This window comes from Telmatherina bonti, assembly GCF_933228915.1.
Source record: "Telmatherina bonti genome assembly, chromosome: 7".
Classification (NCBI taxonomy): domain Eukaryota; kingdom Metazoa; phylum Chordata; class Actinopteri; order Atheriniformes; family Telmatherinidae; genus Telmatherina; species Telmatherina bonti.
The window spans coordinates 11,870,465-11,897,753 of record NC_136625.1 but is presented as its reverse complement, the minus strand read 5'-3'; the positions used below and the strand labels follow the sequence as shown (position 1 = coordinate 11,897,753).

At 40.1% G+C, this 27,289-nt stretch overlaps 1 protein-coding gene across 10 annotated transcripts in view; it reads left to right on the top strand.

Moving 5' to 3' along the window:
• The window catches only part of LOC306758927 (supervillin-like), a 51,778-nt gene that overhangs the window by 16,486 nt on the left and 8,003 nt on the right, over positions 1 to 27,289 (top strand). For 7 of the 10 annotated variants that reach the window (XM_079244363.1, XM_079244369.1, XM_079244370.1 and 4 more), the window contains exons 7-30: positions 2,269 to 3,606; positions 4,161 to 4,325; positions 4,435 to 4,472; positions 4,587 to 4,648; positions 5,250 to 5,386; positions 5,586 to 5,675; positions 6,835 to 7,120; positions 8,195 to 8,260; positions 9,141 to 9,849; positions 12,675 to 13,146; positions 16,874 to 17,006; positions 18,622 to 18,678; positions 20,409 to 20,486; positions 20,905 to 21,052; positions 21,942 to 22,037; positions 22,545 to 22,625; positions 23,074 to 23,251; positions 23,346 to 23,518; positions 23,840 to 23,995; positions 24,470 to 24,606; positions 24,970 to 25,117; positions 25,227 to 25,372; positions 26,797 to 26,972; positions 27,062 to 27,209. In XM_079244363.1, the coding sequence (XP_079100489.1) occupies positions 2,269 to 3,606; positions 4,161 to 4,325; positions 4,435 to 4,472; positions 4,587 to 4,648; positions 5,250 to 5,386; positions 5,586 to 5,675; positions 6,835 to 7,120; positions 8,195 to 8,260; positions 9,141 to 9,849; positions 12,675 to 13,146; positions 16,874 to 17,006; positions 18,622 to 18,678; positions 20,409 to 20,486; positions 20,905 to 21,052; positions 21,942 to 22,037; positions 22,545 to 22,625; positions 23,074 to 23,251; positions 23,346 to 23,518; positions 23,840 to 23,995; positions 24,470 to 24,606; positions 24,970 to 25,117; positions 25,227 to 25,372; positions 26,797 to 26,972; positions 27,062 to 27,209 (5,218 nt within the window). The remainder of the gene's footprint in view (positions 1 to 2,268; positions 3,607 to 4,160; positions 4,326 to 4,434; positions 4,473 to 4,586; positions 4,649 to 5,249; positions 5,387 to 5,585; positions 5,676 to 6,834; positions 7,121 to 8,194; positions 8,261 to 9,140; positions 9,850 to 12,674; positions 13,147 to 16,873; positions 17,007 to 18,621; positions 18,679 to 20,408; positions 20,487 to 20,904; positions 21,053 to 21,941; positions 22,038 to 22,544; positions 22,626 to 23,073; positions 23,252 to 23,345; positions 23,519 to 23,839; positions 23,996 to 24,469; positions 24,607 to 24,969; positions 25,118 to 25,226; positions 25,373 to 26,796; positions 26,973 to 27,061; positions 27,210 to 27,289) is intronic. The other 3 variants (XM_079244365.1, XM_079244368.1, XM_079244366.1) reach the window with 3 other exon arrangements.

Here is a 27,289-nt window from a genome sequence, read left to right as displayed (position 1 = left end):
ATGAGGCAGGGTGTCAGTGAAGCTTGGTCACAAGTTTCCCTCAGGGTCTGACATTGTGGCAACATCATCCCGTAGCCTGGCCGCCCTGTCAAAGAGCGACTGGTCACTCAACACAGACTCAGAGAGTGACACTCAGACAATCTCCAGCTGGCCTTCAAGGTACTGTCCATTCAGTGTGCCACCAGTGTGAAGACCCACTAGTCCCCCATTGTCCACCGGTTACATGTGTCTTCAACTGGCAAAGGTCTCAGATAGTTTTTGGTCATTATTTGTCACATAATGACTTATAAATGTTCTTTTTCATCTCTTTTTTTCACTGAATTAAAAGGAGTTTGTAGCAGATTTTTTTTAAAAAAACTTTTTCATGACTTTAAAAAGAAGTGATGAAATCACAAAGCCAGATATTTTCCACACATGTTGCTGGTGGACAAAAGCTCATTTTTCTCCCGTAAATTACACCTATAACCCCTTTATATACTTCAATCAGTAGTTGTAGTCCTAGTTTCCCTCATAATAACCGTGTGGTGTTTTAGATATTTTTATTTATTCAACTGACAAAACATCCATTTCTAACTTTTTTTCCATGAAGGGTAAAAAAAAAAAAAAAGAAAAAAAAAGTCCCTTATTCTTTCCTTAATCACTTTTCCTTGATCTCAGATTACATCATGAGGTTAAAGAAAGATGCTGGGAATAATGAAAAATGTATGCAAATAAAACCATTCTCAATAAAAATCCAGCCACACTTAGATGAGTGGTGATGTAGGTTTGCCGTAGTGAAACATTTCCACAAAAGCTGACTAAGTGCTTTGAACTATGTGTTTTTATTGTGCTGTTTCACTGAGACTTTACTATAGAAATTTTTAGGGTTTGATTTCTAATTCTGTATTATTTCACTATCAAGATTTACAATATAAAAAAAAATAGACGGGAGGCTAAAGAAACCCACAAGCTGCTCACCTCTGCTGCTCATATTCACCCTGCTGTCCTTATATTTATGAATCAAAAACCTAGTTAGTCCTCTCTGAAAACACTAAAGCATCATTGTCTTGTTTCTGTTCATAAATAATTATAGCATTTGTTATGCTAAAAGAGAAACCAGAGGAAGTAATATTATTGCTGCACCTATATCCTTGTTAAAGTAGAGTAGCTCTGTGTGGCCTTCATGGGCAGCTGAGAGGTGTTAATGAAGTGGAGCTGATGAGGTGACAACATTACTCAACTTCAGATCCTGACCTAGTCAGTTGCAGACCCGCTGACTCAGCACTTAAAGGCCACACTCACATGGCTTCCTTCTCAGATTCTTGCCTGTTAACCCCGATGAGATGATGTCTGAGTCTTGTATAATGCCAGTGACTTTAACTACTGTATCCTTACATCCATTTCCATAAGAGAACTTTCATGAAAGGTTTTAATTGTCTGATATAGTTTTGAACGGTGATGATTAGATCAAAAAGTTTGAAGTCCTGTGTATGTTTATATCTGGAGTGACCAGTACAAAAAAATAACATAGTTTGATACTGAAGCACCAAGAGGCAAGCAGACAAACCCTATTATGTCTGGCTTCATGACAACACATCAATAAAAACTGATATACATTATGTTCCACTTGCAAAAAACAAAACAAACAAAACTCAACATGCTAACCCTTTAGTCAGCTGGATCTAATTCCAGCTTTCTTATTACTCCTTGTTTAAAAGAGAAGCATTTGCCACAGCTCTAACTTTCCTTGTGGTCTTATCAGCTGATTATAGCAGCTAGTATTAGTGTGTGCTCATGTCGCACAAGTACTGTTTAAGTCCTTCATGCCATTTTAGATAAAGCAGATGTCCATCAATTATGTCTGGCTTAGTGGTGTACAATGAGATTAGTCCAACCTTCGGCTATCAGAGGTCAGAAGGTTGGAGATGAAAATAGTTGGACTTTTTTAGCACGGAGACATCAGAGAGGGAGCGTTGGACTCAAATTTAAAACTCACGGCATGCTGCCACTTGACCTTGCTGTGCTAGAGTTGGATTTCTGGAGCTGAAGTTGGTCCCATGATGGTCTTATGTTATGAACTTTTGCTCTGTATATTTCACCATTGGTAGTAGGATTTGTACAGCAGGATTGAGCTCTTAAGGTTAATATTTTGTCCGCCACTTACACAGGCAGCCATGAAAATAGCGGCTGGCTCGAAACCCTTTATATCTGCTTTGGTTGTAAAGTTCACACAGGACTGTAGCTCTTTAATTGATCTGGAGTCTTAGTGTCCTGTATTCTTTCTCTAAGAATCCGAGTAAGGGAACGGTTGTCCAAGGATGAAACAGCTGTGAAGCCTCCCGACTGGAGTCCAGACAGGCACCAGGCTAACAGACACCGTACCCATAGGAGTACTGCTCAGAATACCTCTCAGCATTCAGAACAAATGCCACAAAGGACTGTTCCCCAACCTCAGCCTAGCCCAGGTCGTCGTCCGGTCCATGGCCCAACCATGTACCCAGTGTCCACATCTGGGTACCAACACTCTGGCCCCCCTTTAGACTCTCAGCCATATTTGGCCATGACAGCTCCAGTACCAGCTGGCAAACCCTCTGAACCTCCAGAGGTACAACCACGGAGAAGAATTAGTGCTGACCAAATCTACGCATCCCACAGGGAGGCAAGACTGGAGGCAAGGCAAGTTCTTAAGGAAGAAGCCCATACAGAAGGCCTGCTAAAGAGCAGGAAAGCTGTGTTACCCTCAGAGATTCGTCGAAGAGAAAGGAGCGTGGATGACACTCACAGGGGTCAGCACGAAGACATGGACTGGCAGAACAACAGCCCAGAACGGAGGAGGATAAGCCGAGGAGAGGAGGACTGGGATCGGGAAAGACCAAGGGAGAGAGGAAGGGAAAGACAAGTACAAAGGATCAGAGAAAGAGGAAGAGAACATCTTTCCAGTCACGACAGCCAAGAGGAGAGAATATTTAGATCTATGCAGTCTTCCCATGCCTCCGTACATCAGCAGGTTGGGCAACATCCATCCCCAGAAGTTCTGTACCATCAAGATCCCCAAACCAAACAGCAAGAGTCTGAAACAACGCAACAGCAAGAACCCAGAAAGGAAGAACATTACACTCAAATTCAGCAAGATCTGCAACAGCAGCATCAGTACAACAACTTGAGACAGCCTCAAGAGCACCAAAGACAGTCTCAAGGGCCACATGAATATGACCTGCAAACACAAGAGTCTTCAAGTAAGCAGCAAGACTCTTATATAAGACGACCAGAGCCTCAACCAGAAGAGAATGTGCCTCAGTCGCAGCAGCAGTTGTCATTGCAGCACCAGACGTTTGACTCAGCTGTTTATCTCCAGCGGGGATCCTCTTTGCCTCAGGCTAAACACAGAAGCATGGAAATGACTGGGGGACCCAAACCCAAGATAAGAACACGCTCTATGTCCGATATAGGCTTAAGCCAGCATTCTGCTATGTATCGGATTGAAAGGGCAGCAGCCAGCAAAGAAGCATCTAGGATTGGCCTTCCTCCTGGGATGGCTAATGGGGAGATGGGCACCTTGGACACAAGGGTGTCAGTCGCACAACTACGACACTCTTACCTGGAGAATGCCAACCGGAAACCTGAGTTGTAGGTTCACTAGCATGGGCTCTGTGTTGCACTGCTTAATAACTCTGATAGTGCAGTAGTAAACTGTAACAATAAATAAATGCACTGATGGTTCATGCAAATAATGGGAATGAATTTATCTAGTTGGCATGAAATGTATCAGGGGCTTCAGTTGCTCTTGCAAGTTCTTTCTAGCAAGTTACCATTTGGATGTTTGCTGTTGCATGTTAACGTGAAGCAATGGCTTTTAACTACTGGACTGCAGGATGTTTGTGCTCATTGTTTGTGCTCGATACTTTGATTAACAAAGTATTACATTTCTGTTCTGCTAATACTGTATTTATTTTAATAGAAGTGCAGTTTCTCCTAAAAACAGCCATTTTATTGTTATTTTTGTAGTTTTAACTGTTTCACTTTTCTTGTTTTGTTTGTTTTTTATAACCCCCCCTCTCTCTCACACACACACACACACACACACACACACACACACACACACACACACTCACACATACACACACACACACACACACACACACACATACACACACACACACACTTATGCACCACTGAAATAGTGAGACAACCAAAGTAGACCTCTCAGCCATGGAGGTGGATCCAGCGAGCAGCAGTGACAGAGTGGCTCGGAGGCCTCGACGGTACATCACCCCAGGAGACAGTCGCATGTCGGAAAGGTTCAGGACCCAGCCCATCACCTCTGCAGAGCGTTTGGAGTCTGACAGGTACAACAGAGGCTGCGCTGTACTCCTCAATTTGAGAAATTTTGGTCTACTCTGTGTCTTTAGACTGTTTTCTAACGATGGCTGGTGAATACGAATGTTTTTTCACCAGGTCCCGTCTAAGTCCATCCCAACTACAGGATGCTGAAGGTAGGGTTTAATAGTGGAGGATATTCATGTAGTTACAGTTTGCAATTCATGAATTCTTCTCATCAAACTTTAAAAAAGAATTCTAATTTATTTTTCTTTGTCTTTTTTAATCAGAAGAAGAAAAACTGGATGAGAGAGCCAAGATGAGTGTTGCTGCAAAGAGATCCCTTTTCAGGGTAAACGTAGCACTCCACAGATGATAAATGCAGTAGACAAACAGCATGTAAACTGTATGCCTGAAAAATGATTTGGATTTAAAGCACTGGCATTTTAGTAACTTTGAGTAACAATAATTAGTACTGTGATTTCATGAACAGCGGAGAATGCATAGTAAGCATTTACTCCTCAGATGTCTCAGTTATAAAGTTATAATATAGTTACAGATTGTGTGTTTTAACATGTGCAATTTTCTGTCACAGTTAAAAAGAAAGATGTGAATTACAACATGTTCTTAACCAAAATTCAGCATTGTAATGCTGTTCAGACTGGTGTGTATCTGCCAGAGTGTTTATGTGACAGGCAACTGAATATATGACCTATAAATATGTCTCAAACCACCGACAGAGCAAAACTCTTCAAAATACACAAGGAATCAGGCTCTACAAAATGAAACAAGTGATGCTAACTAAGATGTAAAGAGAAAACTGAAACAGATAATGTAATGTTGACCAAAATGCACAATATCCCAACATAAATACCCACAAATCCACACATGAAGGTCATCATGGTTAACAGGTGAGCATATAGTGTATGATGTGTTTTCCCGACATGTCCCAGGAGCTGGAGAGGACATCGGATGGAGGCGTTCCCAAACCCCGCTCACGAAACGCTGCGGTAGAAAGACGTCTTAGAAGAGTTCAGGACCGTTCACACACACAACCTGTCACCAACAGAGAGGTGGTCAATGCTTCAAGGTATGTCCTTGAATTTAATGTTTCTAGCTGTTGTATGCATCACTTTTAAGAAATATTCTTTTATTTCTTTTCCTTTCACTTTATTTGCCACACCTTCACACACTCCTGTCGACGTTTCCACTTTTCTACTTGTCTTTTTCTTGAATTATCGATATTTCACACTTTTATCCTGCTATGCCTCCTTTCATCCACTTTAAAGTGATTCCACCACATCGTCACAACCTGTGGGCGTCCACAATTTTGCAAATCAAGTCTTCAGCCCCACCAGCACCAGTGTGACTAGCATCAGGTGGGCTGGGCTGCCTTGTTAAGCATGCATGTGTACATGAACATCATTTACATCTTTACCAAGCCCTTTAGGATATAAGCTTTAATCAAATACACAGAATAACCTGTGTACTTTAAAATGATCCAGAATCTTAGTGTAGAAGATGTGGACTGTCTTCAGTTGATTTAGAAAATATTACCTGTTTATTAGAAAATGTTCAATTAAGTGATTTAGTTTGCAACCTCCTGCTTTCGGTTTGGCCTTCATGATGAATGAAGAAGTAAAGAATCCAGAACAACGACTGAGATCATTTTCCTGGATTCTTTGCTGTAACTTTGCAGCTAATATGAAACAAAGCTGTTGCACGACATCTAAATCATGTCACATAGAAACTTTTGGTCAATGCTTCTTTGCTGCAGCTTTAAATGAAAATGTATCGGTTGTTCCTGCAATGCCCCTTTAATGAACAGATCTTCATCTCCCTCTCCTGGTTGTCAGGATGATTTGCCCAACCAGCTCACCTTACTGTGTTATTTCTGCCCCCTCGCATGCTGCTTCTCAGCTGTGTGCACCTTATAGGGGGAAGAAACACCATGTTTATGCAATAGCTCATGCAGCATTTCCAAGCATTCCTGCTTTGCAGAGTTTCTCACATGTGGGTCAATAACTTCAGTGGGAACATTGGTGACATATCTCAGAGAAAAGTCAGAGGTTGAGCCAGTTAAAGCCTGTGACAGGTCCAGGTTCATGTGCCTTGTAGCTTGTTTACCAGGCTTCAGTCATGGTGCTGTAGAGAGATTGCTATAACCCCTACAATCATCCAAGTGCATTATATGATTATCCGGCATATGTCTGATTATCTGCTTATGTCTCTGTGGCTGTGTGCGTAATCTGACACAGTTGTCACTGTCAGGTGTTTACATGCATGTTTATTTGTTTATAGGAGAGGATCTCATTAGCTGTTGAAGCATTCTCGTCTGTAAAAGCTTAAATAGAGACAAGTTTCTTTATTACAGTTGAGATATGCAATTCCTTAAGTCATAGATGGTAAAAATGACAAGTTCTGGTCTTCATAAGGCAGGAATGTGATGGTATAATCTATTTGAAACCTTTCCTTGACTTCTTTAAGTTTCTAAATGGAAGACTGACATCCATTGTTTGTCCCCTGACACGACTACAGCGTACAGGCCTCCTCTCAGCCAAGCTCAGCAGCTCAGGAGCAGGAAACCAAAGAAACCCAAGGGCCAGGTCAGGCATCCAGTGGAGGAGGAGAGTTAGACACCCAGGAGTTCTTTCTAGATGAGCCTGATCTTTCATCGCTCAGTTTGTCTGAGAAGATGGCCCTGTTCAACCGCCTCGCCCAGCCTACAGCTAAAGCAGCAGAAGGTGGTCGTGGTGACACCCGCCAGCGCAGAGCCAACGCTCGCTTTCAGACTCAACCCATCACCCAAGGAGAGGTGGAGCAGGTACAATAAACTCTCCTCGAGTAGTGTTTGTTTGGAAAAACTACTGCCATCGTGCAACTGTGGGTAAAGAAAGTCTCAGTTCATGTTCATATTTACAGTTCACACATTTAGGGGCAGAAATAAAGAAATGTTTACGTCATGTCGTCACACCAGTCAACCTCCTTCCCAACTGTCTGCACAAAATATAGGATGTTTAAAAGATTTCAATTAATCACATAAGATTAATTTTGTGCAAGTTGGGTAATAAGGCTACAGATGTCACAGCAAAGCGAAATAATCCTGGAAAATATTGAGAATTGCAGAAAATTGACACATTCTCAAGCCAGTCGATGCAAACTGTTGTGTCAGAACGAAGAAGTGCAGCATTAAGACTGGACAAGAAAAGATGTTATATTGCAGCTTTTGTCTCCAAAAATACAGTCTCATTAAACACATAAAGTGACTTTTTCAAGGTTAATTTACAGGTTTATTAAAAAAAAAAAGTGTCTTTAAAATAATTGGCTAATTTTGTAGGGAAGTGTATGCATGGTCAGGAGATTGAAGAGATATACGGGAAGGAAAGCATTTAGCTTCTTTTTGATATAATTATTCCACTTTTTTCCATTTTTCTGTTTTATGTCTTTGCATGCAGACTTCAAATAATAATTTATAGATTTCAGCATATCAAGGGTCATGCTGTTGAAATGTTCTAACTCCTGTAGATGATTCAGTAAAAATGATTATTTGAGAGTGGCAGTGAAGTTGTAGCATAATTGTTCTGCATAATTTTACTTGACATTTTATGTCCAGTCATCTGACACACATGCACCTTTTGCCAGCTGCAAATAACAATTTACTTTTCCTGATGCACATCACAGTGTAGATGTTGAAGCGATATGTTGCGCAGCCTTATGCAGAATGTTGGGTAGATTTATGTGAGAATCGGCAACAATAAAGAGTTTTTCTACCACAGTAAGTTTTGAAAAATGAAGTCCTCAATGTCTACCCCCCCAAAAAAACTGGATGTCAGATGCTTTGTTTGTCTCTAACCTGTTGTAAGCAGCGAGTCATAGTCAATAACTGGTGTCCACACAGGAAGCTGAGCCACTGGTAACGTCTGCAGTGTGTAACGGTGACTTAGAGGCCAATCAGGGAGAATATGTAAGACTCCTGCTGCCAATGCAAACCATATGACTGGTTGCATCGAATGTATTTATTGGCTTGGTCCAGTTGGTGACCAGTGTTTGTGTTGTGATATGTTAGTGGCTTTTAAGTCCGAGCCTTATCATATTCCCTGCTAAAAAATTAAGTGTTACATAGAGCATGTAATAAAAAAGTGGAGGTTGCCATGTTTGTTTCTCTTTATTGGTAGCTGCTTCTCTGACATGCTTGATCGTTGCATAACAAGCATGAGTTCTTTGAACGCAAGCAAGCTGTTAGTTTCTTCTGGCTTCCTACCAAACCTGAACAAACTAACAAGACTTTTTTTTGTTTGGAATGAGTATGTTGATAGATCTGTTCTTGATGAAAGTTATGCTCAGATTTGTGTAATGATACGGACCTTAAAGTGCAACCCAAATTATATTTTGGTAGCCATTTGTGATGTTTGAGCAACATACACATGGCTGCATATTTGACAAAAAAATAACCATAATCCAGCTCTCCTACAGCAGCTTAGGGGAGAGATGGGTGACTCAAAAGGTACACCTTTAAAGTTTTGTTAAATATGTAAATAATATATCATTTTTAAACATATTTGATCTTTACAGTTTATTTAAATGAGCAATATCTTGTTCATTCAGATAATAAAAGTTCCATCCAGCTTTGTTTTAGTTCATTCAGCTCTTGTTGTGTAGCTTCCATCCTTGCCTTGCTTACGTGTGTTGTCATTTGTTTTATTACCACATATGCAACCCTCTACAACATCCACTCAGCCCCTCCAGCTTCCCCCAGCCCAGTCACATTAAATGTGTCCTTCAGCTTGTCTGTTTTCGATTTGTCTCATCCCAACTTTCTGACATGCCTCCTGCTGTTCTTGCAGCTGAAAAATGGAGGCGAAATCAAACTGGAGCCACTGTCAGCCTCCCTGGTTCGATCTGTGGCAGCTGTCACCTCCCAAACTGCTGTCGCCATGGTAACAGTGACGCCAGGCAGCAGCAATGATGATGGTTTCCATCCAGAGAAGTCCACTGCTGTCCCCTACATCCCTGCCCAACAACAGGCTCCCAGCAGCACAAACATCCACCAGGAGAGGGCGCCGAGGTATTTCTCCATGACCCAGAGCGGGTACCCAGGCCAGCCAGAGCCTGAGCTCAACTCCTCCCCTCTTCTCCCTGAGAACCGAGAGAAAGCCGGTGCCCCTCCTGCCTCCTCCTCTCACATCGGCCACAGGCAGCAAGGGGAGGCGGTGGTGGTGGGCTGGAGAGAGCGACGAGAGGAGGAGGTCGTGGGGAGACCACAGGGAGGAGCCAGAGAAGACGGCTTTCAGAGGAAGCCGCACTCCTCTGACAGGGACAGAGAGGACCGGCTGCAGCATCCTCTGCTCTCTGCTGAACCCTCTTTGTGGTGGAGCGGGTCAGAGCTTCAGCCCAGCTGGAGAGCCACAGACAGAGACTCCCAGGAGGGTAGGGAGAGAGGAGAGGGAGGAGGAAGAGAAAAAGGAGGCCACCTGAGGGAGGCTGCAGCAGCTCACAGTTCTACCACACAGGAGCAAGAGAGGAGCAGTGGACGGAACCAGGGAGGCATCTCAGGTAGGAGGTGTATCTGACTTCCACAAGAGATGGAGAGGAGTCAGGAGGGGGTGGGGTATGTGGGTGGAAATAATAATAAAAAAGAAAATGAAATGGCTGAGTGATACAGGGATGGTGGAAGGGAAATGAAAGAACAAAAGGAAGTAACCAGGAGAGAGATGAAGACATGGCTAGTGAAGGGTTGTTCTCATTATTCTCATTGTCCTAAGCAGCATGCTCCCACGCATGATTCCTTTCCACCGGCTACACACACACACACACACACACACACACACACACACACACACACACACACACACACACACACACACACGTCCCAGCTGGGAGTGTTTGATTTGGCTGAAACAGAGAAGCGTCTGAGGCTGAATCTAATTAGCATATTTTTCCATGAATTTACCTCATGGCTCTCTTTGTCTGGAAACACGGAGCCCTTCCCTGACACGCTGCTGGAGATATTTAGATCAAACTGTGTCTGCTCATTGTCACGGCCCGTGAAAAAGGGGCTGTGGTCCCTCTGCACCAACATCGCGCCTCTGGGATAGCTGTGCACATGTTACAGTAAAACGAGCCTGACCTGTTTTCATGTGCTAATGCAGAGTGTGTCCAGGGGTGGTCTTTTCCCATGCGTGCACACAAACAGCGCAAATACAGATAAAAGCGCGACAGAGTGAAAAACTGTTCAGCTGCACTTAAATAAAGCAGGTAGAGGACAAGTAGAACACAACGGAGGCTTTGTCTGCAGGCTGCCTTTACTTCTGCACGACCCAGTCTTCTCTAAAGTGTCCATTATGCCATCTTATCATAACATAAGAACTTCTATTGATCTATAATTTTCTGCTGCTACTATCTGTCTAAAAACACTTGCACTTTATTCAACAAAAGATCAATTGTACATCTAAATTACAGTTATCTTCCATCGAGACTTTAACCCCAGTGTGTCTCTTACATGACACTACAAGCAGGCTTTTGTCACAAAGAGCATTTAGGATTTATATAATGTAGTAAGCTCTGTATGGTCCTTTTTGACCTGGTTAATAAACACATTATAACTACTTATGTATGGCTGGCGAGGGCAATATCAGTGTTTAATCAGCCCCATGTAAGATAATTCTCCAGTAGTCACAATTATATTTATCAGCTCCTGCTCCAGTTAGTATTGATGGGAAAACGTTCCCAAACTGGAGTTTGACTTCTCCTGTTTTTCTATTTAAACAGATTTACTGACTGAAACTCTGCAACAGGGAGATTCTGAAACAGGCTGAAACACGCTCCAACAGAACAAAAAGATATGAGATTGCTAATATTTTCTATCTGCACAACTGTTGGCAGCTCAGTGTCCAACAATCTCCCTGAAATAATAAACTAGACTAATTATTTCTGAAGGTTGGATTTGTCAGACACTGGTACGGTTTAGCTTTTGCGTCTCATAAGGAAGGATAGTTACTCGATGAAGTTGCAGTTTTATTGTAAAGTTTTGACACAGTCAAAATCAAAATAACCATGAATAAGCATTCTGAAACATACCTGCTCTCAAACAGCATGCAGCAGCTGGGATAGAAAGCAATTACCACATGGCTAATTAGCATATTGATACATGCAGGCATGACCTTTACTGGACATACAGTATTTCTCATACCCTGAGGCTATTTTATATTTTTTTTATAGCATTGATAATAAACACACAGATCTTTTCCATGCATGAATAAATATTTGCAGGTCACCACCAGCATTACCACAACATACGATGATAAAAAATATTAAGAACACACACAAAAAAAACAGAAAACAGAATTTTACAAAAATATGACAACTTACACTCACTGCAAAGTTGAACAGAAAGGGGAGATCAGAAATGCAACAAAAGGATATTTTACAAAAATAGCAAAAGAATAAAAATAATCATCTTCATCTATCTATCTATCCATCCATCCATCCATCTTTTAACCTGCTTAGTCTAATTCAGGACCACAAGAAAGCATTATCTCATAAAGTGTAAATGTAAAAAAAACTTTATTTAGGAAAAATAACAAACCATCAGAAACCTTAAGAACATTTCAGCAAACAATTTAGAAAGCACAGCACCAAAACTTTGTATAGCTGCAGAAACTAGTAGGATTACAACAAACAACATAACAGAAAAAAAGCATCTGTGGAAATCACACAATAACTGCTTGTCCAACAAGTTCAGTAAGAAAAAGTATTTTATAAAGAATTGCATCCTGAAAACACACACACACAAATCGGAGGCCGTAGTGATTAAAATATACAATATAGGACAAAAAAGGCTTTACAAAATGTCAATAAATCAGTCCAGTCACACACACACACAATAATTCAATATACAAATTAATCAAAGACATCAAACACAACAAAAAAGTAAGAAAAAACAGCTTTTCAGAAAATATGGCAACAATTGAATAAAACCCAATAAAATCCATGTCAGTGTTGGAATTTAGTTTTCTAAGGAAGTTTATTTGTCCAAGTTTTGTCCAGTTGTGTTTGTTTTTACTGTTTTTGTCATTCTTTATGAATACCGAAGAATAAGTGTTTCAGTTCTCCATCTATCATCTATCATCACATCATTCTTTGGAGAGCAGAAACCTTGTTACAGCGATATGTTGTATATAATAATAATGATAAATTTGCAACCAGCTCCAAAATGTCAGACGTGGCGTCCCTGAACACACTAACTAAACAACATAAATTACTGAAAGTTTCCCAGTTTTCTTGTTAGTTATATTTTCCTCTCAGGACTCCATGACTTTCACTTTTAATACTGATTTTGTGTCATCATTTTCACCATGATTGTGCTGTTTTTCTTTCAGACTATCCGGATCATTCAGTCCCCCTGAGGCCGCTGATTGCTAAAGTATCATCCAGGACAGCGTCTCACGTTTCAAGCAGCCAGCAACAAAACATTATCCATCCTCCTCAAACACTTCCCAAACCTACGTCCTACATCCAGCCACAAACACACTCCCAACCCCCACCGACATATCCCAAACCATTCACTCACACACAAACCCAGCCCAAACCTCAGGGATTCATCCAGGCTTTCTCCAAGCCTTATCTGCAGACTGCTCCCCAGCCTCACCCCAAACCTCAGGTACCTCCTCAGACACCCCCTAAACCTCAGTCCTTCCCCCAGACACTGGTCAAGTCCAAGTCCCTGCCCCTGGACCAAAGTGAGGACTTCAGCAAGCACAGTGTCCATTCTGGAGATTTGCTGTCCCCCACAGAGTCCGTAGAGCAACTGTCAGACGGCATGTCCAGCAAACAGATGTCCATCAAGGAGAGGTAACTGTTATTTATTCCCATATGTACCTTGTAGTGAAAATAAATTAACATAATGGCAAAGTTATCATCTACAAGTGTGAAAGTTACAAATATCGTTGGGAAAATTAGTTTCCATCCGGCCGTTTTTGTCAGAAGTTTTGATTTGCAGATAAAATCTGGAAACACAAAAAATGTTTTGAATAATCAATGAAAATACCATTTTAGAAGTTTGAAAAACCTTTTTTTTTTTTCAGTTTACACGCTGATTGTTAAGTGGAGGTCCACGTACGCAGTAAACACACCATACGTTTCTAATAGCCTTGACCAGACTAACGTGTCATGCATGATCATGATCTTGCCTGCCAAACAGTTTAGCCTGCAGAAACCTTTTATACAGCTGTTTCTCATTCAATGTGTAGAAAGTAGCTCAGTCAGTTGGGTCTCTATAAGTCAGGTGTTTTTGATCATGAGGCATCGACGACCTGCAGGACCGCGAGCCTCGTGAGCCCAGATGGATTTATGCTGAGCTAGAAGCTTGTTTGAGTCTCGTCTGAAGTTGGTGGCTTTGTTTATGAAAATGTAGCAGTAACTTCTGCAGGATATGCAGATGCCTCATGGCTGGAAACTGTTGGCAGCAATTCTACATTGATGTGAAAAGATAAATAATTATAGCTGCAAATATTTCCCATTGTCATCCTGATAAAGGGAAGATCCACGGTTACACTGACATCAAATCAACCTGTGTACACGGCCAGTCTGCACATGTGGTTTTGAATACATTTACAAAAATAATTTGGCAGGCCAGAAATTGCATTTGCATGTGGTCAGTATTCAGGCTGTGACGATACGCTTTTGTCCCGATTCGATTTGATTCCGATTTTTTGGGTGCCAATTGGATTTAAATTGCGATTCTCTCAACTTTTCAATATTGCTGATTTTTGTAGATTAAAAACAAAAATAATGTCTAAAACTTTTTTTTCTTGTCATTTTTTTTCATTTTAATGAGGAAAAAACCATACAGTAGTCAGACCATCATTCTGCTGCTATAATGCCCAAGAAGACAAGTAAAAAGATCAATAAAAACAAGAAAAATGACGAAAATTTTATAATTAATTATTTTGATTTATTTGAAGAAGAAAAAAAAATTTTTTTTTTTTACAAAAAAATCTATTTTAAAATTGTGAGGAAAAAAAATCAAAATTTTCGATTTTTCGATTCGTTTTTCCCACCCCTTGTCAGTATAATAAAAAAAATAGTAGAGAAGTATGCATTTGTAAAAATACCCATAGTACATAAAGCATGTTCACTGAACAGATAAAATCTGGTAATTTATGAGGGCACAAACATTCCCAAAGCTTGTCTAAAAGCGCATAGTTGCAATACACTTGTCCAAAGGTCTCAGCTTCCAGGAAATAAATTATATTGTATTTCCAGGCATAATGAAGGATCAGGTGGCCCTGAAACTAAAGGCCAGACTTACTAAGCAAATAAGTGTTCATATTCCATAAACAGTGATGAGTGGACAAAAGGACTGATAGGTATGCGAACCCACAAAAATATATACAAACAAGGCTGGTTAGATAAACATTAATCTAGATTGAAAGCCCTTCGCATTATTCAGCCTTGACATCATACATGAATTTGTGGAAACTGAAATAGCTTTAAAGACCACACACACACACACACACACACACACACACAGATTATTGGAGACCAATTAAAAGCCAAATCTTCATAAATCTGCCGTGTTTGACAGAATCAGGTGATAGTCACTGGCTGTCCTCTATTGTATTATAAGTGGGTGTGTCTTCGGAGGTGAGAGATGTTTATTTTTAGCATCATTGTTTTTTCCTGGAAGCAGCAGAGATGTGAGGACTGATGATCTCCTCTGAGATCTAGCAGACTCCTCAGAATGCCCTCATTTCTGCCCTGTCCACACTCAAACAGCGCAGATGATGGCACACTTTCTTTTACCCTTCAGCCATCCGTGATCAGCGATCTTCACACAACCTCCTTTTCTTTTTGACCATTATGTTTTCTGGCTGCGGCGCAGAAATTTCTGACCTGGTTTTTCACACTCAGAAGACTTTTCCTTGATGAAATGATGAAAATGCAATTATAGCTGCATTGAATTAAAACAAGCTTGACTATATAAGAGAAAAAAAAGCAACTAACATGGATATGCATTAAAATAAACTCCCATGATTACATTTTTTTGTCCTTTTAACTTATATTAAGAAGGTCTGACCATTTTACAGGCACTAGTTGCATGAGATGTTTTCACACATGGGGAATTGGAGATTTCTTGGAAGAAATGCTGACAAATTAGCGCAGACTTTCACCACCCTCCTGATGACGACTTTTCTTGATCTACTTATGCAGTACTACATAAGTTTCCAATCTGAAAAATACGTGTCCCTGCCTTGTTCTGATGGCACACTGACAGTCATTGTACACATTCCTGGAGCCGCCATTGTCCTGCAGCATCCAGGGGCTGAGAAATCCCACCTCACAACTTTTTTTTCCCACCTCAATGCATCATTAGACAGCTGCACTTTAACTGATTAGGGAAAATGAGGAAACAAAAGAAAGACAATGGCAGAGCAAGAGATAAGACATGAGTCAACATTGGACTGAGTGTTCTTGTCAGGAGAGAGCTTAGACAAGAGAAAGGATGCAAGACGGATGCTGAATTAGCCTCATGGCCCTCTAAAGTGGGACAGTCTGCCATAGTTCAGTAGTTCAGTACATGGTCTGACCTAACACATGAATGACCGGGGTCTTCCTAGATATGACGTCCAGATCTTCCCAGAGATTAAATTCCTGATAAACTTCAGATCTGTCTGAGGAAACATGTCTGTCTGACACACGTTTATTTTTCACAAGTTTTCAAGAGATTGCTAGTAAAAGGAAAACCCAGTGAATGACTCACTCGGGATTCGATTGGAACAATAACTTGGAAGCTTTTATTTTTGTTTACAGGCCTTACAGAACATTACTGTACGCAGCAGAGGCAGATGGCTGCCTGTCCTTGAGCCGGGTTCTGCCAGAGGTTTCCTTCCTGTTAAAAGGGAGTTTTTTCCTTCCCACTGTCGCCAGTGTGCTTGCTCAGGATGGGAGATTCTGTTGGTTTCCTTATATAGGCTATTATGAATTGGCTTTCATTATGTTTTTTTTTTTCTGTCTGTAAAGTGTCTTGAGATGGCATTGCCATGATTTGACGCTATATAAATAAAATTGAATTGAATTGAATTGAATTACTGGTAAATTTTAGAGCTAAAGTTTATGTATGAAAACACCTGCAGCATTTTTTTAATTCAAAGGGCCTCTGCCATTTACTCTACTTTATCATAATCATCACAAGGTCCAAACATTGTTTTGACCAACATAAATCTTCATCTCTGAGCCTGGAATTATGGCTGAATTGATTTTGCTCTGAAAAAAAACTCTTTGGTGTTTATTTCCTAAACTTATATAAAAAAAAAAAGCTGCAAGCAAGAAATGTTAAACACAGAGCAATAAGAGGCTTGTGGCACAACTCATAAACATAAACAGCATCCTTCTGATGTTAATGGATAATAAAACTAAAATGAAAAGAAGTATTTCACTTTTAATTAAGACAAATTCATAATTCCTGTTTACACAGCTGCTTAATTGATATTTGATATCATTAAACTGTAATTCTGAATTGAGCATGTATACAGGTCTGTGCTGCATGTTTTGTAAATTATCCTTTATCTCCTGTTAGAGTGGCACTGCTGAAGAAGAGTGGTGAAGAAGACTGGAGGAACAGGATCAACAAGAAACAGGAAGTGGTTAAAGTGGCGTCCACTGAGCAGCAGCCTCAGCAATGGGAGGCGGAGCAGACGGGTCAGAAGAAGGTTCGCCCTTACTTTATATTGGAGTCAAAACCTGTAACTTCCCACAGGCTACACCACATTGTTGCAAAATTAAACATTATCCATGTGTGACACTCACAAAAATAAAAAATAAAAAACACTCACAAACAAAAACTGCTCCAAAACTCTAAAATAAATTGTAGTTTAAGCATCAAAGAAGCAGTAACTTTGGCACAATTCATGTCAATAACTTATAGTTATGAAAACGTCAGCATTAGCGCTTAGCTTACATTAGCACTGCGTCCTATTGAACAGTCTATAATAACCAAACTTCTTTCTTTGATATTTACATGAATTATAGGAAATGCATTTATTACATGCAAACCAGCCCAACTTGCATGAAATGTTCAGAAAGTCACGTTAGCTTTAGTCTGTAGCCGATTAGCTACAACTAGCTAACTAACTACTACTACAGCTAGCTTTTACTAAACAGTACAATAAAGACACAGACGCATACGCCAACATGTTGTTTTAATAAACATTGGCTGAATGATGGTGAAAAGTTTATCAAATTTTGGTACAATTGCACAACAAGCAAAGCGCCAACTTAGGGCTAACACTGAGGCAAACAAACTGGGTTTTGTATCCACACTGTTCTTCAGACTCCAACCAGCCAATTCTTTGCCAACGTTGACTTGCGTCTTTCCTCTGGAGCGACCCCTTCCTCACTTTCTCTTTCTGGCCTCCTCAGACACCGTTTTCACCATCTTTGTTAAGTCAGAACAAACACTTGTTGGAAGAGGAGCAAAAAGTAACACAAAACAGAGTGTTTACAGAGGGAGAGCTGTAAAGCAAAGCGCTCCTGGTCAAATGATCCCATGAGAGATGGATCCATTCCTGAAATAATGATCATTTTTCTGGTTTCTGAAGAGGCCTGCCCCTTCATAGTGCCAACATGCGTCAAGCTCTGTATACTAACCCCAGAAAGAATCCATTGTTACTCGTTCTAAGCTAACGTTAAGGTCAAAGTTACACAGTACCCCTTTAAGTAACTAAGTAAAGGTAGAATTTGACATCTTGTAGCACCTTTTGGGTATGACTTATGGCTTATTGTCCTAATCTTTTATGCAGAGTCTTATGCAACTGCACTTATGTCCACAAAAAGGCAATTATCGTTGTGAAAAAAACCATGAGTGCTAATGAATACAACCAATGCATTAAACCCCATTGGCATCTTCATGAGACTGGATTGTGTATTTGAAATAAGGTTTAAGTTGTTCGTTTCCCATTGGAGGTTGTGATTAATATTAATCAAGCAATCAAATCAGTCCAAGACTAAAGGAAACCCCAGCTGATTATAGCTACAAAAGCTTATTTATCAAAGGAAATACTTACAGAATATCTGAGATGTGCACATATCTCTGACACTTTAAACATGAGCATAGCATATAAAGTTTAACAACCTCTAATTTCATGATTTAGGAACTTCTTTTAATCAGTTCATCCACTTTACATTAGTATTCTGTGGGGTAAAATCGCTTCCTTACAGCCTGGATGGTAATCCTCCGGGCTTTCTCCCCCCCTAAACCCATTAGCAACAATGGCTGTTACCCCTCCTCCCTTCGACTGAGCACTTCCTCTGTGTTTAACCCCTCAGGATGAAGGGGTGGTCATTCAAGACTCCTCTGCTGTGTCTGTGTCTGAACAGCTGTGGGTAAGACCCGTTGGCAGTCGCACACCAGCCATGATCCAATCATCTTTGTTCTGGATCTGTGTTGCCCGGTCCAGTTTGATGCTGTGTTTGTGGCTGTTGCTTCCAAATCTTTTGTTCACTGGGTGCGCCATACTTGCAATCTTGCTGAAACAAAGAAACTACAGTTGCAGCAACAAAATATGGCATGATGTTTAGATATTTTTTTCAGGGAAATGACACTTGCATTGTCTTGTGTTGTTACTAACATCTGCAATTAACCTTTTTCAGTCATCTCTAAAGAGGTCATATTATTCTTTTTTTTCTTCTTGCAAATTGTCTGCAGAGCTGTTGTGACAATGCTAGGTTGCTTAATTTGCACTAATAATCTGTGACTGAGGTAGACTAATCGGGATGTGGCTAAAAGCAGCATGCCAAAACGATGACTGTGACCTTGGGAGATCAATAAATTGTCAGAAAAAAGGATCTGAAACAAAAACTATAAAAGAGAAAGGTCATACATGTCAAAAATATACAAAACGAGCTTGACTTTTTGGTACAACATGGTCAAATAATCAGAACCGCAAGGCAGGGAGTATTTAAGGTGAATGATCACCGCTAACATGCAGGTGTGGGTAATCAATTTATCGAAAGCAGATATTAGCAAGAAGCAAAACTAACTGTAGATTGAGGGAAAACAGAAAATGTAGCAGAAACGTGTGTGGAAGCTGTCAGATTAGATAAACCCATGACAGTGACAAATCCCAAAGCTCTCATCAAGGACAGTTCTTATTTCCCATCGAAGCTGCTTTTCCTGAGCTACCTGGAACACTTTGCTGTTTGCCTGGCCTTTTTCTTATTTTTTTATTCATGACATTGCTATGAAATGCAATTTCATACTGCCAGCATCTATTTTAGCATATCCAAAAAAAAAAAGCACAAGTAGCTCCCTCAAGCTCCACTTCTGATTAATCAGAACAAACTGGACTTTTCAGGATATGAGTCCTAAACAGGCAGAAGAAGCTATAATATGACAAAAAAAAAAGGAAAAATAAAAACTTTCCTTTGTTTTAAAAAACCTCTTTAAAATATTTATGACTGACAATCTGTCTATAATAAAGCTCTTTGTGCAAAATTATATTGTAGGAAAACTGCCTCATTTATAAAGTTTGATTTGATTTGTTAAAATATTCTTTAACAATAAAAATATATCATAGAGGTGTAGAAAAAGTAGATTTGTACAACATGTATGTTAAACATTTAACGCTTTAAAACCCCAGCCCATGAAACTATGACATGAAAAGAACCTTTTTTTAATATAAGGTCTTTATTTTGCCCTTTCACAAAATGTAAGAGAAAAATTAACAATTTTTAGGGGGGATATTTACCATTTTTATTGTAATGTGATTTGATAAAATTATGAAAATCTGCTGCTTCCTGTATCTATTAGGGGGCAGAAGACAAGTATGAAATTGTGCTCAACAGAGTTTTGATTAAAGTTTTTAACCATTAAGTGATGCAAAATGTCTCAGAAACTGTGTGTATTAAACGTGACATGTTTGGCTTTATAAGCATAAAGTGTTAGGACTCGATTCACAGCTGTCATTCTGCACTCCTAGTTTCTGGCTTTAGCTGTCTCCTCCTTTGCACCCATCCTTTGTTTTCCTCCATCCTTGTTTTTTTTTATGTTTGTCTTCATATTCCCTCCTTATCTTTCCTTTCTTTCACTTTTCCATCCACCTCGGCATCCCCAGGAACCTGTCTTCTCCTCCACCTTTTCTCCTCCTGTACCCCTTGGCCAAAAGTGTCAGTATATTGATCATCATAGTCAGGTAAGGACATGCACGCTCGAATGGGCAACATGACCTGGAATCTTATCTGCCTTGCTTGGTTTGATAAGACACTCTGTATTGTTGGACTGATTTCATTATGACAGCATGAGTGCAACTCCATGAAGCCATCAAGTAGGAAGGAGACTGCATAGCAATGCCTAAAGCATGCTTCATTGCATCTAATCTTATTATATCTGCTTGGTTTGATAGTGTTACTACATTCTTCTGAGGAATCAAAAGAGTGACATGGGGTTATACTGAAGTTGTGTAATAGATTACGCATTTCTTTAAGGTTCTATAGTTCATGCAGAGGTTGGAAGATTGTGATTTCACTACTCAGGAACAAAAAGATCATTATGCCTAGCAATGACACTTCAGCTTAATCTTCAGTAACATTGATGCCATCATGTCTGTGCAGAAGGTTGGAGAGGACATTGAGGCCCAGATGACCATTGAGGAGAGGAAGCAGATGATTTCTACACGAGAGGATGCCTGGAAGACAAAGGGCAAAGGAGCAGCCAATGACTCAACTCAGTACACAGTTGCTGCACGGATGGTCAAGAAAGGTCAGTTCACAGCAGGTTGTTTGAAATCGCTACTAGGCAACGTAATTGCATTTGTAGGATCGGATTGCTTAACGTGCCCATTTGAATTTAGTACAGTCCAGAAATAGCTTAGTATCTTCCCCTCCTCCACCAGAAGCTAAAAGATTCAAGTCTTATTCAATAGTCATTACATTTAAGTTGTTTTACGATTGTATGTGTATGACATTGGCTGAAGTTAGTTAGTTAATTAGTTAGTTAGTTAGTTTATTTCAGACAAATGAAAATATACAAAAAGAAAAATATACGTACATACCTATACATACATATTGTACATATGTACATACACACACGTATTTACATACATATACATACTAATTAAGAAAATAATAATCACAAATATTAATATTGACAACAATAATAATAATAATTCCTCATCAATTTGATAATTAAATGAATTTGTGGGATAAAAGGAGTTTGAAAAAGGAGTGGGAAGAAGTGTACACTTATTTGGTGTTCCCACCCCTTTCTACTCATCTAGTTTTCCATTCTGTCGCTTCACGTCACAACATACTTATTCAGTTTGCTATCTATATTTACATTCACATATTTACACTTACACACACATTTCCATATTCCTCCGTTCATATAAACACATCCACACAGATATACTGCACACATACATATATTTACAGCCATATCTACAAAATATTACATAAATATCCATCTACTTATAATGAGTTCATGTTGGTTAATACCGCTTGTTAACTAAATGGATATCACTCTAAACAACTAAAAAATAATGAACAAATTTAAGATGCTTTAAGGTGGCACAGATAAAAGCTCATGTCTACACAGTATCTTCATGTCTTTTTGCTACATTTGGTGTGAATTTGTGTGTCTGCGTCCACAGGCCTGGCAGCCTCCTCCTCAGTTATCAGTCCCATCCTGTCACCAGTCTCAGCTAAACTCAAGAGCAGCACGCCTGCTGTCAACAAACCACAAGAGGGTGAGACGGAAAGTTTGGAAGCTCTGTGTCATCATCATCACTTCAGCTGAAACAGAACTATGTTAGAGAGACAAAATCATGTTTTCATCTGAACAGATCTCATAAAAATAAGAATTTTTTTGCCTTAGAATGAGCAAGTTTCATCTTAATCCATTTTAGTTTCCCTCCTGCATCTTGTACCACCGTCATGCTACGGTAGCGCATCAGAAACAAACTACACACTCATATTTGCTTCTTTAGTTTCTCATAAATGATGGAAATTATTACAATCCGCAATTTATGCCACTAAAAGTCTCTGCTACCTGCTCTATGGCATTTCAAAAGCTGGTCTACCACCAATCAGATCTGTACAATTAAGGTCACCAAAAACTGAGAAAAGTTTTACAGGTTGGGCACCGTCTGATATTTAAGTCGATAATTCATTGTTACAAAACAGCAGATAAGCAGTATCCAAAGTACTTAATGATGGTTAAATGAACTGGTTTGTTGTTTGTTAAACATTTGCAGAAATCGAGGCCAGGCCAGATATGGAATCAGATAAAAAGTTAGACAAGTTGGAGAGCTTCTTGGGACGTCTGAATAGCAAAGGTTTGAGCTTCTGTACTCATTTCATGCTCTGCAAACTGACAGTGTATGAGCCGCTGTATTTTATGTTCTGTTTGTGTGTTTATGTTTATGTGTGGGTGTGCATGTGGTTTAAAATTATGTAATGTAATACAGAGAAGACCCCAGGAAGGGTAGCTACTGAGGTTTCAGTCGCTAATGTGGATTTTAATAAATAAAATTAAATTAAATATTGCTTGTTCCTCTTAAATTAGCATCTTTTTTGTCTTTTTTTAATATTGTTTTTTTCAGTATTTGGCTCATCAATGTGCTACTCTGTCATTTTTTTAAGCTGCAGCAAATTTGGAAGAATCTGAAAAGTCATAGTTTTTGTTGTCTGGCAAAGAGTTTGTTCAGCATAAAGAAAAAAAGAGTGAAGAGTTATGAATTTTAGAACCGTACAAAAGCCTGATCATGTCTTTGTTTTGTTTAGTGGCGGGTTTGCAGGAAACCACCATCACAGTGACTGAGAAGGCAGTGAAGGAAGTGATGAAACTGGACGATGAGATCTTCTCCAAGTTCTACAGACGTGTGTCTGAATTTCCCCGCATGCCCTCCAGGATTGAGATCAGCGAAGACTTTGACTCCATTTTTGGTTCTCAGGGTCCCAAGTGAGAAAATCTGATAGTTCTCTTATGCTGACAAAGCTGAGAGTTCAGTAAAATATTTGAAACTGCGCTAATTTCCATGTTTTCTTCGATCCAGGCTGACTTCAGCTATGGTGCAGCATAAGCGGTCTGTTCGTCCATCCAGGAATGTCCAGGCGTCTAGAAACCCTCTGAAGATGCTGGCAGCCAGGGAGGACATCCGGCACGAGTACACCGAGCAGAGGCTGAATGTGGCCCAGCTGGAGAGCAAGAGGATAAAAACTGAGAAGAGTGAGTATAAGAACAACAGATGATGTATCTGTGAGTTTAGGAGTGGGTGTGAGGTACAAATGGTTTGCTTGTAAAAAAAAAAAAAAAACAAGTGGGAAATGATAAATGCCATTGTTATTTAGAGCCAACAAATCTACATCTGTCCCCACCTCCTTTAAATGCTACAAATAATAAAGCCGCTTATTCTGACCCACTTTCGCTGCAGCTTTTTTACTTTTGGGATCTTGTTAAATTTAATGAGGCATTTATGTTGTTTTTCAGTCCTCTACAGGCTTGAAGTTTTTTTTTTTGTTTTACAGTGTTTTCTTTTTCTCATTTCAGTAAATAAAACCTCAGAGTACTCTGAGGCTGCCCTGGCAGGGCTGGCCAGCAAAGAAAACTTCAGCAGTGTGAGTCTGCGCAGCGTCAACGTCTCCGAGCAGACCTCCAACAACAGCGCAGTGCCATATAAAAACCTCATGCTGATGCAGGTCAAAGGTAAACACTGTTTTTGTCCTTTCAGAGCTTAATTGTGCCATTTTATTAAGTGTTTAATCAAGATGTATATCAACCATTATATACTAGAAAAACATTTATGTACATTTTAATAAATAAACTCACATGAATAGACATAGATGTCATTTAAAAAATATTTGTAGAGTATATTTCTGGGTAGTGTTTTGACTGTAAGCAGTTGACAAAAAACCTCAAAGGATTTACTGCTTTTTGCCAATAAACTGCTTGACACATAACTGTCTAAACATGATGAACTTAGGTTTTTTATGTCAGATTAATACACCAATCTATAAAAACTTAGTGGAATACTTTGCAGGTGGAAGCTTTTTTTTTTTTTAAAAAATTCTAATTCTTCTCCAGAAGTCACATTAATGTACCTGATCTCCTGAATCGTTAAATAATTCATCAGAAGTTTAGGATCAAGCAGCTTAATGCAGATGGCTGCATTGTTCACAGGTCGTCGTCATGTTCAGACCAGATTAGTGGAGCCCAGAGCGTCTTCCCTGAACAGCGGGGACTGTTTCCTGCTGGTCACTCCAGACCACTGCTTTGTTTGGATGGGAGAGTTCTCAAATGTCATTGAGAAAGCTAAAGTGAGTATTTTTTTTACCTTGTGTGCTTAAAAGCTGCTGCTACAAGGCTGACATTTCAACACAGATGATTCATTGATGATTCTGCCTCTTGTTTCTATTCTCTGCACACACACTGACACATAAACCTGTGCTGCTTATGAAACACATGCTTTCAGTATGTTTTGCTTCCCCCAAAGGAGGTCTGTATTTGTTTTCTCTGCCTCCTTTTTCTGTACACATTACTTATTTTATTATGTGTTCATCTACAGAAAGCAACAGTCATCTGCATTTTCATATAAACTCGACAGTATTGAAGGTTTTGACATTTCAGTGTGTGATATTAAAAATCTGACAACCAGATTTGTTTGTTTGTTTCTCGTGCAGGCAGTGGATTTAGCCACCTTCATCCAGACAAAGAAGGACATGGGCTGCAGAGCCAGCCAGGTACAAACCATTGAAGAGGGGGTAAACCCACAAGGTCCTGATGGACAGCAGTTCTGGACAGTTCTGGGGGGCCAGATGGCCTATCGATGTAAGATAAGAGACAAAAGCCTTCACACTGTCTGTTTATTTTTGCAGCTGCAGGCAACCACTGTTTGCTGATACAGAGTCATATTGTTGTTTTAATTTGCGGCATATAGCTGCTGGTCCACCAGAGGAGGATGAACAGTTTGAGAACGAAATTGTGGAAACCAACTGTATCTTCAGACTGCTGGATGATAAACTGGTTCCTGATGATGAAGAGTGGGGGAAGATCCCCCGCAGCTCCCTGCTGACATCTAAAGAGGTGAACATGTCGACCATCGGGCTTTTGTCTTCTGTAGGGATGGGCGTTCTGCCGCTGCTTATATACAAGTTATGTAGTTGCAGGTAATTAAAGGTTACAGCTCTGATCATTAGTGAGGTAAAAATAACACCCAGGTGGACTTCATCATTTTGACAAGCTGCGCTGTGGGCTGCATGAGCAAGCACAGAACAATAAGCTGTAAAACCACATGTTTATCAACCATTATTTCTCACCCAGCCGCTTGTATCGACAGGTGCACCTGCTGATTAAAGAGGTGCATCATGCACACTTTTTATGAGTCTGCACGGCATCCAGTAGCTGATGCTCCGTCCTGCCGAAAGCACTTGGCTCAATAATTTGACCGACTAAAAAAATATAATCTACTTTTTTCAGAAAGTCATACTTTCAGTCCAGATGAGCAGTAGAAGAGTCTTGAAATTGGTTTAGTATTGTTTGGAGTGTTTATTGCTCCTTACTTTCTGTAAGCATGTGCTGATTTAGGTTTATTTCTGCTGATGATTGCCTTCTTATCCAGTATTCTTCAATTCAGTGATCCACAATCCTGGTACTTGAGGGCCCATGTTCTGCAGGTTTTCCAAGTGTCCCCGCTGCAACACACACGATTCAAATCAATGTGTATTTAGCAGACATGTGCAGAGCTTGCCTGAGTCTGAGACGGGAGGAGGACACCGGCCCTTGAGGACCAGAATAGAGGATCTCTGCTAATTGATTATTTTTTTTATTGCAGCTGAAATGTGCAGCACCTTTGTTTTGAATCTTGTGCATACGAGGGATTCATGTTGATTATCAGTGGTGTCTTTTTAATCATTCAGTTTAGATTTGTCTTTTGTTGCTTGTGAAGAAGCCTTTTTTTAATCGTGTTTTCAGCTCAATGAGACCAGAATGCGAATCAGCAGCTAGCCACAGTGTCAGAATAAATCATGGTTAAACTAGAATTTCATGTCCTTTTAGCCACCAAGCTCTGAATGTGGAAAATATTCTGATATTTGTCTAAAGAACCTCTCTTACTTTAGGCTGCCATTAATTTGTTGCTTAGCAACAGCAGGTGTCACGACGCTCACCTCCCACATGATCTGTAATCAGCTGCTGCTCCTGAAAAAATGAGATGGTATCAGGTCACTAAAGCTAAAACTGAGATGTTGATGTAGTTAAAGTGTTCATTTCAGTAATGATGACTTATTCCTTACAATATTCCATCTTTAACTAAATGTTTTGTTCCTCAAATGTATGATATGCATGATATTACAGAGTATTCCTCCAGTTTTAGCTTGGTTTCCTTTGTTAATGTTTTACAAATCGGTCATGCTGCAGGAGAATTTACTTTCTCAATGCGAGTGAGACACAAAGCAGCTGTGAAGTGTGAGGTCAAACTTGTTTTTGTTGTTGTGACGTACCTGCTGCAGGTGCTGGTGTTTGACTTCGGCAGTGAGGTGTATGTTTGGCATGGCAAAGAGGTGACTCTCGCCCAAAGGAAGGTGGCCTTTCAGCTCGCTAAACACCTGTGGAACGGTATGTTTGACTACACATGCTGCGACATCAACCCTCTGGATCCTGGAGGCTGCAACACCCTCATACCCAGGTCAGAATATACAAACTTGTTTGTGTTTAATGTTTCAGCTTATATATTTCTGCAACCAGAAACAGTAAAAACGTTATTTGTTCCCACAGGAAGGGCCAGGGTCGTCCTGACTGGGCGATATTTGGCAGACTGACAGAGCACAATGAGACAATCTTGTTCAAGGAGAAGTTCATGGACTGGACTGAAGCAAAGTCGCCGACACCAAAGGAAGGAGGCGAGCTTTCACCTGAGCAGAAGGTGCAAATCTAGCACTTATGAGGATAAATACATTGTTTGCACAGGTCACACACTTAACAGAGGCTTCATATGTGTTTCGT